General features: G+C 40.4%; 1 protein-coding gene across 7 annotated transcripts in view; it reads right to left on the bottom strand.

The window, feature by feature from the left end:
- SEMA6A (semaphorin 6A) overlaps positions 1-18977 on the bottom strand; it is a 115571-nt gene that overhangs the window by 44793 nt on the left and 51801 nt on the right. For all 7 annotated transcript variants that reach the window (XM_062604459.1, XM_062604464.1, XM_062604463.1 and 4 more), the window contains exons 3-10: positions 17140-17257; positions 12090-12150; positions 10537-10599; positions 9564-9665; positions 6805-6895; positions 3513-3632; positions 2430-2518; positions 1324-1541 (exon numbers count right to left, since the gene is read on the bottom strand). In XM_062604459.1, coding sequence (XP_062460443.1) covers positions 1324-1541; positions 2430-2518; positions 3513-3632; positions 6805-6895; positions 9564-9665; positions 10537-10599; positions 12090-12150; positions 17140-17257 — 862 coding nt within the window. The remainder of the gene's footprint in view (positions 1-1323; positions 1542-2429; positions 2519-3512; positions 3633-6804; positions 6896-9563; positions 9666-10536; positions 10600-12089; positions 12151-17139; positions 17258-18977) is intronic.

Raw genomic sequence — 18977 nt, 5'->3', positions numbered from 1 at the left:
TCCTGAGTGAGTTTAGATTAGACCAGGGAACCTCTTTCAGGTCACCCAAAGAGAAAACTTTGTTCCAATGATCAAAGATATTTGTTGTAGCTTTTTCTCAGTAGGGGAGGAATGAAAGAGATCTGCCCATGTGAGAGGCAGGTTTGTTAATGGGGTGCCTCCAAACCTATGCACCTTTCTGTCATCTTCAATATCTGACAAAAAATGGAGCCTATAAAATAGTAGCTTGATTTTAACACCAAGTACTTAGATATAAAATGCGGGGAAAACTATTATTCATGACACACCACAGGAAATACTATAAGAATGGGAAGACAATCTCAGTTTTGAGATAATGTTAAGATACAATCTATTTTCTGATGCTGAATCTCTGTTCGTTCACTTCTTTTTATTAAGCTGGTTTGCATAAAAAGAGATCATCCTAATTTAATTCTTATTCCCTATTGGTGTCATAATCATTCCACTGCAGTTCCTAGCGTTTTGATGTCAAAAGCAGCAATTATTCATTACAGGCCTGGGCTTACTCTCACATGAAGTCAGTTCACTGCATGACCTCACTGAGGTCAGGCTTGAAAAGACATGGTGAGTGTACAGCAAAACCAGATGAATTTCAGCAATAAGGTTCTCCTTTCAGCTCAAACATTACTCTGTGAAACAGCAATATATTTTTTAATTAGAGTGCTACTATTTTTTTAACTTCTCTGGGAGACCTTGATAATTAGATCCAGTTACTTTCCTAATAACTTCTGGAGAAACACGTTATAATGTGCAGTGGTAATAAATTCTTTGCAGATGAACTGATGCTTTGGAAAACCACACGAACAATGAAATTCGTATGTTCTCAGGACCCTCTGCCCCAGCCAGCAGGACGGTTTAGGTTCTTGGCTCTCCCAGGAGAAAATGTAAGAACCTGTAGGGATACATGAAATAAAGGGAACGAGTACTAATGTGGCTTAGATGTAAACAGCACAGGCCCAGTCCTCTCTTTGTGAGAAAAACAATAATCATATTTTCTCTTCGGAATAACATTCTGCTAAACTTCTTGGTGGCTGGTCTGAATTAGTCCCACATATAAGAAAGTATGACCAAGGAACATGTCCAGATAGTAAATGGCTGAAAGCTGCTCTAAGTTATCAGATATAAAATGCAGTAAGCAATACAAGGGTATCTTAAAATGAAACATGAACTACTGGTATGAACGTGGTAAATAATAATTACATTGTACGAGCAATCACTTTTGGTACCCTCATAAAGTAAAAAGAAACTGCAGTGAAAAGCAAAACATGAAGGAAGTAGAAGGTAAAAGGTTATTGTCCTTATTACCTATTATATGGAGTGGAGAAGGTTGCTAAAACAACATCCCGACCATTGAAATGGATAACATCTGTAACTGCCTGGAGTATGTTAAAGTAAAAGTGTGAATCGCCAGGAACTGAGCAGTTCAAACGAGCCTTGAGAAAGGAAGTCCACTGTTTTTCCAGCACTCTCTGAGATCCTCCCATGTCATTTTTGCAAACCTGAGCCACCCTTGGGAAAACTACCTAGAAGGAGTAGAGCAAAAATAATGGAGAAAATTAAATGCTTGTTTGAACTAAAGATTTTGTTGGAATTCTGCTTTTACAACAAGGTGCTTAATTTAATCCCACGTTTCCATAATCTGTAACAAATAAGAAACAGAGAAAAATTAAGCTTTGGAACAGTGTGCTATAAAAGATAAGGCTGTAGCATTTCCTATACAGCCATAAATCCTTCAGGAGATCTGTCCTCAACCCACATAAAACTCATTTCCATACCAACTGCTTAGCTTTCTATTTCCCCAAACAAAAGCACATTTTATATTCACAATCCCTGCAACCCATGCTGCCTGTTCTGACTCTTGTGTTTTCAGCACTTAAAACCTATGCAGATCTCGCTGGGCTTTTATTCCTGCCTTCCACCTTTGTGACCTTGGTCAGCTCTTCTGACTACTTAGTCAGAAAGATATTATGAAATTAGCAAAAATGCAGAAAGTGTTTAATTATTCTTTGCAGAATGGCAGAGCACAGAATGCCTGCCCCTGTTTTTTCAGCACTCCAAGTCAGATTTCTTAAAGAATGATATCTCCCTGCTTTGGAGTTTGTTTTCAACAATTTCCTACTAATCTGAACTACCTACATTTGCCTTGTTCTTTTTATGATTTTAGAAAAGAGGCTCAGGTATACACCATCACTGTAAGAAACCACCCTGTTTCTTTTCAAGGCAGTAGAACGTTTCACTCCAACCAACCTTTTGGCTTAAGCGATAGGAATCTTCTCAAAATGATGACCTTGTCATCATGATTTATGGTTCTCATTTCAAGGTCGCTCCTAACGGCATTGGTCCAAGAACAGCATATGTTTTGTTCCTCCTGAATCTGACAAAGTCATTCAAGGCAATATTTTTGCCCTTACCTTTCCCATGCTGTTGTACTCCACTGCTATTTCTCGGAAGAAGAAGTAAATGTAATTGCCATAGTCCACTGCCTGGACAAAGTATGGTTCTAGGAAAAAAAATGAGACATCCTATTTAGGCACCGCGTACAGCATATAGCATGCAAAGAGAAGCCGAATACATTCACAATAAACACCCAAAGGTGAAATGCTTGCTGAAGCTTGCTCAGATTTCAGAACTAGCAACATCACCACTGCAGAAGAATCACTGTCTGGGGAGAGGACAGCTGGGGAGAAGTCTGTGCCAACATCAGTGCAAGGTAGTTAAAGTGTTTGCCACTAATACGTCTGCCCTGCGTGAAAGTATGAGGAAAGGTAAAGAGGCAATACATGTAGCGGTATGCCTGAGGGGTCCAAGCAGTGCTCTTCATGGCTGTGTGTGGAGGGAAAACCAAACCATGTAACTGCTTTTGCCCACACATGATCATAGTAGCAAGCAAAGTGGGACTAAGTCAACACCTGGCAAAACATTTCTGCACTCAGAAAAAGACTTCAAACTATGGCTTTGCTCACTGTTAAAATCATTCCAAATGCTAACTATTTGTAATGCCTACATGAAGCTAAACAGCACTGTTCTTAACGAGGGCATTTAGAGCACAGAAATTGTCTAATTCAATGGCAGCTGTACAGTCCCTAAGAACCTAAAAGAAAGGCTTTGCGCAATATTCCCATAATTTTATTTTCATTGATGAATCTTAATGTTACAGGACAAACCCTCTATCCTTCATGAAGCCTTGACTGTTACCTAACACACTCCTGGGGGGCAAGAATATTTTCTAACACAGTTCAAGCACACCTAGGTCTGCAAGTTCCAACCTTTACATCCAACAGCTGTAAGCTGATGGATTTCAGCTTGGAAAGATGCTGGAATATATATTGTGATCTACCATGCTCACAGTTTCTGCCAGGTGCAGTAACTTGGGGTCAGGAGAAGAAGGAGAGAGATAAACAGGAAGCGGTGGTGAAATTAAATAACAGAGAGGTCTGTCAGGAATACAAGACTCATCAGAGATGCTGCTTGTTTTGTTTTGTCTGTTTATCTACCTTTCAACCACTTTGAGTCATGCTTAACTGTCCGCAGAGTTGGGCTGTCTCCAAGGCTCCGGTATATGACTGCATCTATTGCAAGGAAGTCGGTCACTGTGGCAGAATACAGCTTTCCCTCTGAGGAGGAAAGAAATTAAAAACAAGAGGGGAGGTGCATTAGAAATAACCTAATTCATTTCTCTCATCAGTCAAATGAGATGGGGCAAACAATATCATCACAATCTCCTTAGGAACATGAAGGGAAAAAATTCAGCTAGGTAAAGGGGACTGAGCACTGAACAAGCATGTCACCAATTTTCAGAACTGTCATATCAGAGGGATGCTGTGGGAGAAGAAACCTTATGGGGTAATTTTTCTCCAGCTTAGGTAAGTCATACCCTGTCCAGTTTCTTTGCACATGCCTCTGGTTCAATGCTCATAAATTCTGCCTACATTTGTAAGCAAAACAAATATGGGAAAACTGTGACAGAACTGTTAGTTTTAACTGAGAAGGCAAGCCAGACAGGTCTTATGGACTGCAAACTAATTGACACGTAAATTTCTCCCTTTGAGAGCACTCTTCCTCTGCCAAAGATCACTAGCAAAAAAATCAAACAGCATGCACCGAGCCCAGGAGAAACAGGGATACAAAGAGATGGAGGAGGATTGCCTATCTATGTTTCTTTTCTAAAATGTGTTTTAGTCATTTTCTGCATGAATTATGCATTCCTCTCTGTTAAATAACTGAAGGACAAGCAATCAAAAGGACAACCAAAAAAATTCAAACCTATGAGGAGGTAAAAGCATTAGTTCCAAAATTTTTAAATTACATTTGCTGTTTAATCAGTTTGCGGGTCATGGTAACTGTACAGGGCTGTTTTCCTGTGTGAGACACACCTTGGAACATGAGGTATGGTAGAAGCACAAATATTGCAGCATGAGGACACAACTCTGTTGTGTCTACATAAAAATCAGAATGGCCTCCATCTCATTTGACAGAGATTATGTTGCATGCTGGGCCTTAAAGTCACCAGCACTGAGGACATGTCCAGCAGAAAGCATAGAGGCTGCTATTGGTCAAGATCTTCTCATTGCACTTAGAGACAATGTTTTATTTCAGCTCAAGATTTAAAAATCAGACTCTTCTTTATTAGCAGGACTATACTCTGAGCCTTCATATTTCCCATCATTATTTGGCTATTTAAAAATGGGCTTCTTCTCTTAGCAAAACAGAAAAAAATAATTACAAAATAAAAAAGCAGATAGTAAAAATGATTTTAAAACAGAATAAAAAGATGAATTGCTTAGATATGGATATCTGAACTCATATTAATATAATCACACTTTTTTTATTTCCTGCTAAATTCCTGAAGACCATGTGACCAATTATAATTTGCGCATATCAGCTGTAATAGCTACAGGCTGCAAGAAGAGCCATATTCATGTAACTGCACCCAACAGACTCGGATGAGCTGGATCAGTGCCCTAAACTGCTCTGAAAATGCTTTTCACTGCACTCCAAAAAGTTACCATGAGTATTAATATGTATGGCATATAAAATGGTGATTTCCTGAAGCTAGCAGATTTACACAGTATATTCTGCAAGAATGTATTGAACAGTATCACATTTATTCTGAATCATCATGAAAGAGCATGATCATTTCCATAAATATATTTTTTATTTTCAAATACTGCGAGGACTTCTTCAGTGACAGACTGGGAGTCATCTTACTAAACTTCAGCTGCATGTAAAGTAAATTAGTCATAAGCACTTCCTTGGCCAGTAGTGTGAGAAGTGCTCTTCTGAAAGATTGTTCAGGCTGCCCTAAAGATAGGGAATCTGAGACACATGGGATAAATCTTTCCCTGAAGGTGTCTCTCTCTTTCCATGGTTTATGAATTACCTGCTGCAATCAGAGAATTTCTACTTTATGTTCTTTTGACTGCAATTAAGAAACTACATACTACCACCATCATCATCACTATTTTGAAACAAAAAGACCCATCTATTTACACTTTAAAAAGTAAAAAAGAAAAAAAAATTGCAACCTGCTATAAAATCTCTCATTTTTGAGGCAGATGATGACACCTCAAACACAGTAGTGCTTACTACAGCTCTTCAGCCACAGATTCAGTTGAGAATGGATGAAATACTTGCACACTCTTAAATCTTCAGAGGAACATATAAAGTATTTCCATGTGAGCACCCAAGCTCTGCTTTCTAGTATCACACCTGCTGAAAAGGACTGACATTATCATGTCTGACTTTGGTATTATGTTTACCACCTACTTTACAGGCAAATCTAACAAAAGATCAGCATGGTTCACACTAAGGGAAGTTCAATAAAGAAACAATTTAATCTGGAATTCATGAAAAGAGGTAAAAAAATACCACACAATCAACAGCCCAAATCAACTCCATTAATAACCGCTCACTTTTCTTAAATATTGTAATAGAAATCAGAGTTAACTGTATTCTGCTGCATGCAGCATAATTCATTATTAATCAACCCATTTCTTTTCATGTCTGCAACAGCCAGCAACACAACACTGAGATGTTTTCTGCTTTAAAATAAAATCACCTTCCCTCTCCTCCTAGATCTAGAAAAGGGTACACCACAGCATGTTACCTAACTTCCTTTTATTACGAAGTTTAACTTAAGCTTAGAGTTGTTAAAGTGCATGTCATAGAATCACAGAATCGTTAGGGCTGGAAAAGACGTTATGATCATCTAGTTCCAATGCCCTGCCATGGGCAGGGACACCTCACACTAAACCAGACCACCCAAGACTCCATCCAACCTGGCCTTGAACACCACCAGGGATGGAGCATTCACAGCTTCTTCGGGCAACCCATTCCAGTGCCTCACCACCCTCACAGTAATAGAATCACAGAATAGTTAGGGTTGGAAAGAACCTTAAGATCATCTAATTCCAAGCCCCCTGCCGTGTCCTGCCCACCTCTCATTAAAGTTCACATAAACCTTGACTTTCCTTGACTTCTGCAGAAGCTGGATGCAGCCAGAAATGGTGCCTCACACTGGTCTGGCATAATATTATCACAAATCCAGGAAATACTGAAGTATTGAATCAGGAAACTGAGCCTTTGGGCAGTGTTCATGATAGTGAAGTTACTACCAAAGAAGGCGAAGCTTCTGTGCTAGTGATTTCCTTATGCTGCTTATTTTTGGTCACTATTCACTCCCTTTGCCACTTCTCAGATTTTCACATTCTGTTGTCAAGGGTCAGAGTGTTATGTCAAGCCTGGGCTGCAGGACAGAAAGCAAAACGTTTATCTCTGTCACTTTACCTGCAAACAATGCAACGTTGGCATGCTTTGCATCATAGGGGCACCTGGCCATCCCACTGAATTCATCTCCTAGAACTTCCAGGGTATCCATCTGAAAAATGAAAGAAAGCTCCTTAGAGAGAGAAAAAACTTCTTACACAGCATGAGGCTTGTGACAGTGTTTCTTCTTTTCTGGGCAGGGAGGAAGGTGCTTTCTCTAACTATGCACCTACTACGAGTTAAAAACCCGACAAAAGTCATGGTGTTAAAATCAGTCTGAAAAAAGTGCATGCAGTAAATCAGGCGTTCTTTCGGATCTGATCACTCTTATCCCAACACATTTTACAAAAGTCTTCAGTCTATATTTTATCTGTACACAAGCTTCCTGTTGAACTGTAGCAGGCTATGTGGCCCGTGGTTCTGGCAAGGATTCAAAATTTATCCTCAACAGTGATCCAACAGAAGCGCTCTTATACACAGAAAAGACTGCAAGCCACAGCAGTCAGAAGAAACAACACTAGGACAGTTATCTGTGTGTGCATTTTTCTCCCCAAAGTCCAGAGATCCTTCTGCTCTAGTCTCAACAGTGGTGCTCTCTTTCTTGATTTGCATACTCAGAAGGATGCTCTTGAAGTCTAACTCTATCAGTTGACTCTGTGTCACGAAGAAATCCTCTTAACTGTCAGGCAAGAATTAATCTGCGCAGGAACTGTAAAATCTGAAGCTTAAGTATAGCTCCTGGGAAATACATTCACCCTGAGCACTGATAATCATACAAATGTACAGGTCAACTTCACACTACGTTCAAGAGGGTTTAGTGAGCTACGGGGGGACGATACAGCGCTTACCTCTTTAAGATCCTTATACTATCATATTTTGGGAGTAAGAATCTTTCTAGTATATTCAAGTAACTTCAGCAGCTCATACTGTATAAACCACATACAATACAAATTCACAGAGCATGAAAAATAACCCACCTGGCACCATCAACTTTTAGCTTGCATGTTATAGCACCCAAGTCCTCCAGTGGTCACCATTTGTTTTCTGTCATGTACCCTTCCTGTCAGAACCCACTCTGAAAGGAACTGTGTTTATTCAAGGGCCCATCCACACTTCCATTGGCAGGATGGACGAACAGCCCTGTTTTCTGCTTGGCACAACTTTAGTTCTCTATATACACTGCAGAAATACATGGAGGAAAAGCCAGGACAGCTACTGGAGAGGCCTCCAGCTGACTCCAAGAGGTATGACTATCCAGCCTCTGCAGCTGAGCAGCAGGTGAAGCAAGTGTGCAGAGGCCATATGTCAGTGAATGAGATGTCTGCAGTAAGGGTAAGGAGGGCCATTTATATTCCTTCCATCAGGATGCCAACGAAATAGCTGTATTAAAAGACACCTTTCTTACAAGTGGTCTGGTTGAGATTTGTCAGCTCCACTAATGGCATTAAAAGCTAAACAATTACAAACTGTGCTGGAAGACTAAAGACAGCATTGAGACCAAGCAGCTTCATTACATGCTAGCAGCAGGAAGCAAGAAAAGAAGAAATGGCTGTCAACAAAGTAGCTATCTGCACCACACAATCAGCATGACACAGGCATGTGTTTTTATTCAAATTTGATTCTTCCTTCACAGATGGAAAGAAGAGCCTATTCTGAACTTCAGTGTTTCCTAGAACTAGCCATCACAGTAGCTAAACAAGGTAAAGCAGCACTGCAGAAAAAGCAAGGAAGAGAAGCAGTCACAGTGAATACCAATAAGAAAGTCGATTTCCTGGATGTTAATGTCTTTACTCTGGTTTGGTTTTTCTCTTACAGTAACTCTGAGCCCAGTGAAATGAATGAGATTGTACTGTGACTTTATCAGAAAAAGCGCTATCAAAGCCTAATTTTCTTTTTCCTAAAGAAGGATGAGAAATGACCTGTGGGACGTAGCAGTGCCTGGAAAAGCAGAGTCTGTATATTAAAAGGGCCTAAATAAATTCACTTCAAAGTTACTTTAGAGACATACACTGTTGGGGGTAATATCGGATTATACTGGTGCAAACCTGAGAAAATGGGAAGCATTTGAATAAACGCAGATAACCAGGATACACTTTGTCAAAGGAAGACACTGGGGTCAGTGAATTAATGTTGAGTATCCATAGACCAACACAGTTTTCTACATTGCTCAGGACAATGTTTTGGTTTTACAGGGTCTCAGTTAGTGAGGAATACATCACCCTCCTGCTGTAGCTTTCCCTGTTGAGATCTGCTGTCAATCACTTTTACAGCACACAATGCCATAGGATATCCACAGCTATCTGCTGGGTGCCAACACCAGTCTTCTTGGAGTTTCCTGTGCTAAGCCCTCAAGCGTCTTAAGTACTGGCTTTGGTATTGAGAAAAGTACAACAGAGACATTTAAAATGTGCTACTCCAGAGGTAACCCTTAGCATAAGCCTACAACTTGATATGGGTGTCAGTAACAAGCTGAGGAACTTTCTGAAGAGTAACTGCATCCCCAAGCAGAGATCTGAAGGACTCTGCATCTGTGGAGGGCAATACAAACTAGCAATAAACTCTTGACGTGCAGGAGTTGAAAAGAGGAGGGTAATCAGCCCAAGAAATCCTCAGAAATACAATCAATATTGAGCTCTGTAGCACTGAAACAAGTGGGGATAAATGCTACAGAGCTGAATGATGCACTGTTGAATGACAACCTCATGCTGCTGCCAGCAGAGTCACAACAAATCCAACAGAAATACAAGGCACAAACGAAATCTCACAAACAGATCACATACCTTGTAATTCCTGCAAGAAGGGTTGAATGCATTTGTTCCACAGATAAACAGTGTATCCTCATTTCTTTTTAGGAGAACCTTAATAAAATTATGACATTCATCCTGAAGAAAAATAATAAAATAATTTCAACTACTGTATTTTAAGTGTCTGGTTTTATTTTTATGCCATGATATTTCATTATCAGGTCTAAAATGAAATTGGCTGGTAGCCACTGTGATATTTTCAGCTTTATTTCATCTACATTTAACTGACAATGAGCAAGATGCAATTCATTTATATTCCAGTGGTTTAAAAATGGTTACAAAGAGCTAAAGATATTATATTAATATCATAGCTCAGATTTTGCTATTGTTCACATAGGTGAATTCTGTTGTAAAGCTGCTTCTTTTCCCAAGAGTGAAAAATCTGATCTTCCTCTCACCTACGTTGCTGTAAGACAGTAGCATCACCAATGCAATGTATTGGCATAAAGCATCTGTAACTAGAAGGGGAACAGGTGTAAAGAATCAAAGAGTCTGCATCTAATTCTGATACCACATGTGCTAGTCATAGGTCATATACAGTAGGCTAAAACTGCTGTGAGAAACAGTCCTTCAACATCTGTACACATTCATGCTTTCCGATGCTTTACATGCTTTCTGATGCTTTACACTTATTCATAAATTCCTTCCGAAGGATGCACAGCAGCATTTACCTTTTGAGGCAACTGGTAAGCAAAATTGGTACACTAAGCATTATGTCCAAAATCCTCAGTGCCTTAACTATTTCAGGATATTCCTCTGTCTCCTGTTGTAATGTTTTAGCACATTAAAATATTTTTGCAAATTAAAGGCTTCAGTAAGTTGATGGAAAAAGCAATTACTGGCAAGAAGTGAATGGCATGATCCATTCCACATCACAGACAGCAGCCTGAGATAATAGTGAAGCAACTAAACTAAAGTGGCAGATGCAGAAGAAATGAAAATTGCCTACCTTATGTTTTCCCTTCATTCTGCATGTGTCTACATCAGCTTGTCTAGATTTCCATGTCAATTTCTGCAAGGATCAAGAAAGAAATCAATTAGAGCCCAGAGGTTGTTGCATTTAATTTCAGAAGTATAAGTCCCTTAGGGAAGACTAGCTGTTGAACATATATTTATTGAAAGCTTTCTGCACACTTTCTCCATGATTAATTCACCACAACAATGAAAGATCAGTGATGTGGAGCATGCACTTAATTTTGTATTGTCATCTATTCATTAGACTAGAAATGTATCCCCTTTTTTTTAAAGCCTAAGCCAACAAAATTCGGCAACAGACCAGGTTGCAGAAATATGTGCATTTTTCTTAAAAACACTAGATCCTCTCTTGTTTTAACTTGATGTTGTAAATCAGAAGAAACATTTATGGATGAGATACTCTAACTGGATTCTAAATAAAATATGTATTCTGGAAGATAATATTTTAGCTTAGAAAAGAAATCAAATTCACATAATTCTTATCACCTCAATTCAGCTACCAGACCCAGGAAGCCCTCTACCTATTAAGACACTGCTGACTTTATCTGCTAACACTCTTTTACCAGAACATTTACAGGCAAATCCTAGCCTGGATATTTTTGTGATGAGTTTCAGGAGTGGTCAAATGTGGTAGGCTGATCAATTATAATAAAACTTTAAAACCATATAGCCTAAATTAGTAATTCCTCAGGCACTATTGACACGATAGGCCTGATAGTGTTTCCCATCAGTAAACTGAGACACTGTGCATTCATAAAGGGCTCCAAGCTGAAAGAGTAACCATGACTGTTTATTTCCATTACAAGCTTGTACCCTCACTTCTGATGAGTAACTGGCCATAAGCTCATCTTCAACATCACTCATAGTTACAATGAAATCTCTGACCTCCTACAGTAATCTAATGTCCAAATTCGTATGATTTTCTGTTGGACCAAGGCTGTATATGGCACATATTGCACTGTATGAATGCAATGCAAAGGAGATGAAGGGAAATTTTTTCTAGTGTGTTTATGTTAATACACAATATGGTAATACAGACAAAGCTCTTAGGCTGAATGAAACTTCCCATGGAGATAATGTGAATATATCTACAAAGTGATGTTATAATAAGATTTTATTTAGTGAGTACTTGCATGAGTGAATAAAATTTGTGTGCATGAAAATATGTAAATAGCACTGGCTTTTTATGATGAAAGTTCCCGTATACTTAATTGGGATAGTATAGCTATTACAGAAAACTGCTGAATATAAATTAATAGATGTTTGACAGATGTTCCATCAGGGACTTCACTGTATTTCAGTATAGATTGCTTATCAGCCCAGCTAAATCACTTATCAGAAATTCACAGAGGACATGATTGCTATTCTAGCTTTCCTCAAATATGATTAGCAATGCCATCTTACTTGCTTGTTACAGCTTTTACAGCAGCACAGGCAAGTTGTCTGAAACAATGCCATCGCTTGTTCTAGTGTTTTGAAGTCTGTTCTAGTGTCCTTGCTTTTTGGATGATGATAAAAGCTACTTACTTTGCTGAAATAAATTTCTTCTGTGTGTGATGTGTCCATATCAACAGTATAAATATGGTCTCTGTAAACGAAGACAAATGAACACAAAGTCAAATGGAATAGTCAGTTCATTTTCTATGAAGAGAGTTATCTATCACAAGATAATCCATAATCCATTCAAAAAAGATCACAGGTTTTACCATGGAACATTACTGGCAGCATTGAGTGCTTCTCCCAGAAAAGCACTTTCATATATAAACTGTTTTCCTCCCCATTAAGAAAAAAAAAAGAAAAACGCTACAAAACTTCAAAGAAAGATTCTATCCCAAAAGCAATTATTTGAACAAATGAGATTTTGGAAAGATGAGCCTCATATAACTTCTGCTCTATAGGTCCTACGGCAGATGCCACAATCTAGCATGCAGATGCTTTTGCTCTCTTCCTTTCTTCCTCTCTCCCTTTTTATTTATTTATTTAAAATTACATGCCTAACCTCAGCTGTGATAATTTGATTGATAATTTGGTAGACATGAGGCTGACAGCCACGAAGCTATTCACAGAAATCATTCTTCACACACTGGTGGCCAAACTAAACTAAATAAATACTCTGCTGGAAAAAGTTCACATTTCTTAATTGCAATCCCTTTCCTGTTTTCCTGAGAACCTGGCCTTCTCTACAATTAGCTGCCAATCTCTCCCTGGAAAGAGGAAACAGGCTCAGCTACTCAGGTGAAGAGATATTCATAAACATTCTCCTCTCTGGAAACTGAGAACAAGGACATATCTATATGAAACCTAAAATGTGGGAAAAAAACCCAAAACAAAACAAAACAAAACAAAAAAACCAAAACCCCACCAACCCCTTAACACTGTAGTAACTGCCACATCAAATTTGGACTGAGCATCTCATTTTTCCTGGAAGTAACACAGGCTTTTTTCAAAATGCAGGAAGTTGTGCAGCTAGAGCATGATCCACACCACTGAAGGGGTCTGTTGAAAGTAGGATACAGACTCCTTCCGTTATTACAGAAATCCTTGCTCTCAGAGTTAACTTCATTTCTTGGGTTTTGGGGAAACAATGCTAGTCTCTTCAATAAAGCAAACACAAAGTACTGCCATAAAAGGAATAAGCAACACTTCTCTCAGGTGGAGAAAAGAGGCATCATTGTTCCAGGGAACTGGCTTTTAAAAATCTACTGTTTGTTATGGCGCTCGAGGCTGTTTGCTTTGTGTGACACCAAAGTGAGGAGTGGTTTGTTTCTTCTCTTCCAGACACTGTAAAACCAGAGCTGTCATTTACTTCCAAGATTGGTTTAATTTTTCAGTTTACTCTTTGCCCGACTTTACTGGCAGAGCATTGGTCTGGGGTTGGTACTGGAATATACCAGTACCTATTATACCAGCTTCATAGATTACTGCACAGTTACCTTTTTATGTACATCACCCTTTGTTACTGTCACTCATACTACATAAAAGCAGGCACAAAATCTCTTGAATTGCAAACTAGGTGCAGCTGGAGCTCTAAAATCCTTCTTCCAGTGAAGCTCTTGATTTTAATCATTGGTGTTGCTTTCCAACGATTATGATTTTTTTTCTTTTTAAACAAGACAATTAGAAAACATAGTGGTGGTACTCAGAATGAATCTTGAGTTATTTAGTTCTACTTTCAATAAAACAGCTTCCAGAAGAGCTAACTTTCCAATTCAAGAAACAGTTCAAAGAAAACTCTGATGTTAAGTTACAGGATCATCTGAAAGAGAGTTAGTATCAGGCAAATTACCTATCATTTTCTCATGCTGTACGTGAAAGGTAGTCACTGACAAGGTCAGCAGAGAGCGAAAGAGGTGTCAAATTGAGGGGAGGGCTCTCTAACCACAGACAATGCGGGATTGTCCTTGCCCTCCTTTTCCCACTGCTGCCCGACTGCTACTATCTACTAGCCATGGTGTGTGTACAGCTCACTGCTAATTAAGTTATTCTAACACAAATTGACTTAATCCCGGAGCTTCCGTTTTTCCTACCTCCAGTCAGCAGAACCCGGTTTTGTTGCCATGGCATAATCTTGCAGAGGAAGGGAATTTAAATAATGCCACCGGCTGTGCATGACCCTTGGCCACTCAGTGCATCATCTGGAAATGTGTCACTGCAAATGAGGAGGCAGCCATCCCAATGCTTCAAGGGCTCAATAAACTGTTTTGTACATACACATGGGGGGTGGCGGATAATGTGAACAAAAGCTGCCACCACACAAGACATTGGGAGGAGTAGTCATGGAAAACTTATAAAAGCGTGTGTGTGCTTGGGTGCGGGTGAGTGAGAGACAGACAGTGAGGGAGAACCCTTCCCACGAGAAAAAAAAAACCCAGAGCTGCTCCTCTGCAGACTGCAAGCCAGATATTTGGACAGCATGGCTACATGGGCTTCAGCTAAGTTACTCTCATTTGTATTGGCTGGATACCTTTGCCTGATAATGTGAAATAAAGGCTTTCCGAAGTGACACAAGATTTTATTTGGTATTAGCTAAATACATGAGTCAGGTATCCTGTATGACAAAATGAGCAGCTGATAGACATAGATTTTGTTCTACACCAGTCGATCAGTAATAAACTGTTAGAAGCTCTCGAATCTGAGTTAGTCCTCTCCTGCACAAGGAAACGGTCTCCAAAATCAACACTCTTATTTTCTAAAGCAAGCAAACAAACAGAAAACCCCAACCCAAACCCAGCAACCCCAAAATAGAAACTATCAATGTTTACGCATTTGTTTTGATTGCTTTTCAGATAATTGGGTACAAACAATAACTCAGCACCACTGCATTTCAATGTCTAAAAAAAAGCATGAAAGCAACATCTGATATGACAGCTAAGGGATTTATGTTAGCTTCAGTTTTCAATCTTGCTACAAAACTCTTTGAGAAACACCTTCGATTGTGTAGAAATTTGCCTCAGTGTCTAGATTTACTGTTATCTCTAAAAGAGATGCAGTATTGCAGTGATAAACTTTTATTCACACTAGCTATTCAAGGATGACTCATTTTCTGAATTTTATTACTTAAAGATAAAAATGACCTTTGAATTTTAACTAGTATCACATAGGCTTCTCAGCCCAGCAGGGAATTCATTCAGTTACATGTGGAGGGGGAAAAGAATACGTCAAAGAGGTTTTGAGTTACCAAAGTGTAAGAAGATATTTTTTGTGTTTGTGTAAGTAAAAAACAGATCAGGTCTTTATTCTTTTTTTGTAGGTTGCAAGAACCTAGGAGTTATATGAGCACTCTCAGTGTAGTAAACTGTTTTATAAAAATACATAGTCACATAATACGTAAGAATGCATGTTTCACATCCCCCAAGTGTTAGCATTCTTTATATAATTTGTGCATACAGTGGTTCCATATCCCAAAATGTTTGCTGGGTTTTCCTGCTGTAATGCCAGTTGCTCGGGCACCGCGACGGTCTAATTGCGTCAATCTCAGTCTGGGAATAAACTATGAATACAGTAGACCAAAATCCACAAAGCGGATTTACCACCTTCTCACTGCAAATGATTTCCTAATTTAAAGGAAAACAAGGAAAACAAAGGGAACTCAGCCATGAAAAGGAGGAAATCCTGCCACAACTTTTCAAATGCGCTCAGCCCGCTCCCCCGCCCCTCTCATTATCACACTAAATGCAGCAAAAATACTAATCCCTGAGCTCAGGCAAAGTGCAGAGAGGCCTTGCTGTGGGCTAGCTGCTTTTTGTGCTGTAAAACCAACGCCAGGGCAGCTCCCGTGGAAGGATACATGCTCTCTGCACAGACTTGAAGCAGGGGCTTGGCATGAATGAGAATCCAGAGCTCTGCCACCCCACACAAACTGGCCTATGTGAGAAGCCTGAAGAAGCTGCATTTAGCTGGCACAGCAGCAATGCCTGGGTAGGAGACCAGGCAGAAGTGTGGTTGTCTCAGCCAGGGACATGAGTGACAACAGCTCTCAGTGACCCTGCTGTTGTAGTGCAACTAATTACTTGGTGCCAAGTGGAGACTGACAGACAGATTTATAACACAGGACACATCTGATCACCCACAAGATGGGGAGAGACTGTTGGAGAAGAAAGACAGGCAGCTCCCGGCTGCTGCCAAGGGCTCTTAGGACAAGGCTTGTGGTGAGAGGCTGCCTGTTCAGCAGCTGTTCCCTCTCACCTCCTGGCCATCCCACCCACCACTTCTCCCATCTGCAGCAACGGCCTGGTTCTCTGCGGCAGGTCCCAAATGGGATTTGGGACCAAGAGCTCCTAAACTGGACAACCCATCCTTGCTAATCTGGACCTTTCTCTCCTTCTGCCTGCATCCGTCAGGTAATGGATCTAAGATCATTAACCTCCTTTGCTAGCAACAGGCAGGGAGAGGAAGTGTTAGCACTTGATCTGTGTCAGGTTGGAAGCTGTATATATTGGTGTAGCTCCATCACCAGTATGGCACTCAGGGTGTCACGCTGAGCTATTCAAACTGAATGGGTAGCTCCACATGCAATTTTGACAAAAAGGCATGTGCTTATATCTGCACAGTATAGCTCTCCAAAAAATCCATGCACCAAATTCAATTAACCTTGCTGAACACAACAAAAGAATAGCAGCAAACACATTTGCCTCTTTTTTGTCTTAAGACGTTAAAAATATGCCTAAACCAGCAATGTTACAGTTTAATAACTCTTGTCCCAAAACGCATTTGTGCACCAGCTGAATCATTCTTTAGAATATGCCATTAACGGTGTGCACAAACAAAATTACAGGATGAGGACAAACTTCCTCTTCCATGGGACTAAACAATCTCTCTGGCACCTTCTCTGCTGCTGAGGCAAGGTGCAGTCCAAAAGGAGATGGAGGTGTGTAGATCTGAAATGACTGGTTCAGCACCTCGCAAAACTGAACCTCATTTGAGGTTTCCAGCATGTCTTACTAACAGGCTGCAAACCTGTCTCTGAGTGTGAGAAAATCCTGAAATTAACATGAAAAAGAACTTGGAATATCCCAAGTCTTCTCCTTCCTCCTCTGAAAGCAGCAAGGGAGGAGCAGCAAAGCACGGGACTACTGACCTAGCAGCAACGTAGAGGGTCCTGTTCATGACCATGACCAGCTGGATGTCCAGCCGGTGCCTCTGCGTGGTGTTCCGCCCTGGTTTGTGACCCACAAACACCGGATACTGTCTTGTATCTGTGGAAAGGTAAAAAACCAAACAGGGTCAAAACAGAATCACAAACTGAAGCAGTGCTAACATGGAGCACCATGGGGCCCAGCTACAGCCAGCTCCTGTGGTTTCTGTTCTACCCCAGCAGCATAGCCTGGAGTTGGAAGGCAGGAGTACAGAGGGCTGGAGAGTTCTTCAAGGTTACAGTCGTCTTTGCAGCTGTAAAGGAGAAAGTCATCACCTCTGTAGAACACAAAAATTGCAAGGATTTTTAGAGTGTAAAGCCATTCTGGAGCTCTTGGCACAAAGGTACACAGCCCTTTCTCACAGTTTTTCTTTCAGTGTTTGCAAAGCTTAAACACTTGCTCCTGACTGCCAAAGTGTGTCTAGCAGGACAAAGCTGTTTCACAGTGGCCTATCAATCACCATACTGACTGGACTGGTAGTGGTTAAAGCAAAAGACTTGGCTTTCATTGGTCCAAACTGCCAGCTCCCTGGGTTTCCTACAGGGTTGGACTGCCATCATAGAACAGCTGTGGGGATTTCTGAGAAACGGTGGGAAACCATGACTTGAACTTTATAATACGAAAATCACTGCATACTATTTGGCAACCAGTCTGATACTCCAGTTCTTCTGGCAGCTGGACAGCAATACTGATTGGAAGCCCTGGACTGAGCATATGCTATTGACAAGTCAGCTCTCCCCCCTGCTCTTATCAGGAAGAGTATTTATTCACTGTGTTTCCATGATTTTTTTTAATGAGACCTCAGCATACACGGTGTCTGCTGCTGCTCCCCAGCTATTTGTGTGTACAGCCTATAACAACAGTGAATACTTCTGCCCAAGGGCCACCTTGCTGGTAGACGTCACATGTATACATGATCATGACATCTAGATGCACAAAATAAGGTACCCATTAAGTAAACAAAATGACAGAAAACAGGAGGAGGATAAACCTCTGATGAGCATCACCGTCAATGCAGAACTGCTGCATGTGCATGTTATACAGAGTTGACTAGCATCTAGCTGTCCCTGAGCTTTTTCCCCATCAATAAGCCTTACCAGAAACCTGGAGCTGTTTGAAGGAGCCTACTTCTTCTGAAACTCACCTTCTGCTTTAGTGTTTTTAGCTATTGTCTTCTAAAAGTATTTTCTCTGTTAAGCTTGGTTGAAGTATTGATTCCTATCATGGCTTCAGCAAACCACCCAAGAGTGCTGTGTGTCAGAAAGCCTGGGGATAAAACTGGACAGAAACAGGAACTTCCCTGTGATCCGGATACTGAGAACTCTTGGAGAAACAAAATAAGACAGCCCAGGCAGGATTTATGTTCAGAAGCTTAATCTTTCTGACCAAGTCCTACATGCAAATGCCAAGTTTAACTGTCAGTCTGTTCTTTGTCCAGTACCAGTAGTTTCCTCTGCAACTCATGGATCCATCATGAGCTTGGGGCCTGCACATTCATGTTCATTTCAGCATGCCATGCTGCAGAGGAAGAAGCTCTCCCATGTTCCATTTCTCCCAAAGGATGAAGCCTGGCTATTTCTACATTTTCAAGGATGGCTAGTATCACGCTTCTGGAGAGTGAAAATATTGGTGCTAAAGACCCAGCGGTCACACTAGACATGTTTCAGTAGGGTGTGCCTCAGAGCAGCTCTGCTCTGTTCTTCTGTCCCAGACACAAGATACTTATTAGCATCTGGAACACATCAAGTGTGTCCCTGGAGTCTGTCCTTTGGCTTGGTGT

This window comes from Pezoporus occidentalis, unplaced genomic scaffold (genome assembly GCF_034315485.1).
Source record: "Pezoporus occidentalis ecotype Australia unplaced genomic scaffold, CSIRO_AGI_Poc_V1 ctg86, whole genome shotgun sequence".
Taxonomy (NCBI): Eukaryota; Metazoa; Chordata; class Aves; order Psittaciformes; family Psittacidae; genus Pezoporus; species Pezoporus occidentalis.
The sequence above is the reverse complement of the archived record's forward strand: the minus strand, read 5'-3'. Positions and strand labels throughout refer to the sequence as shown.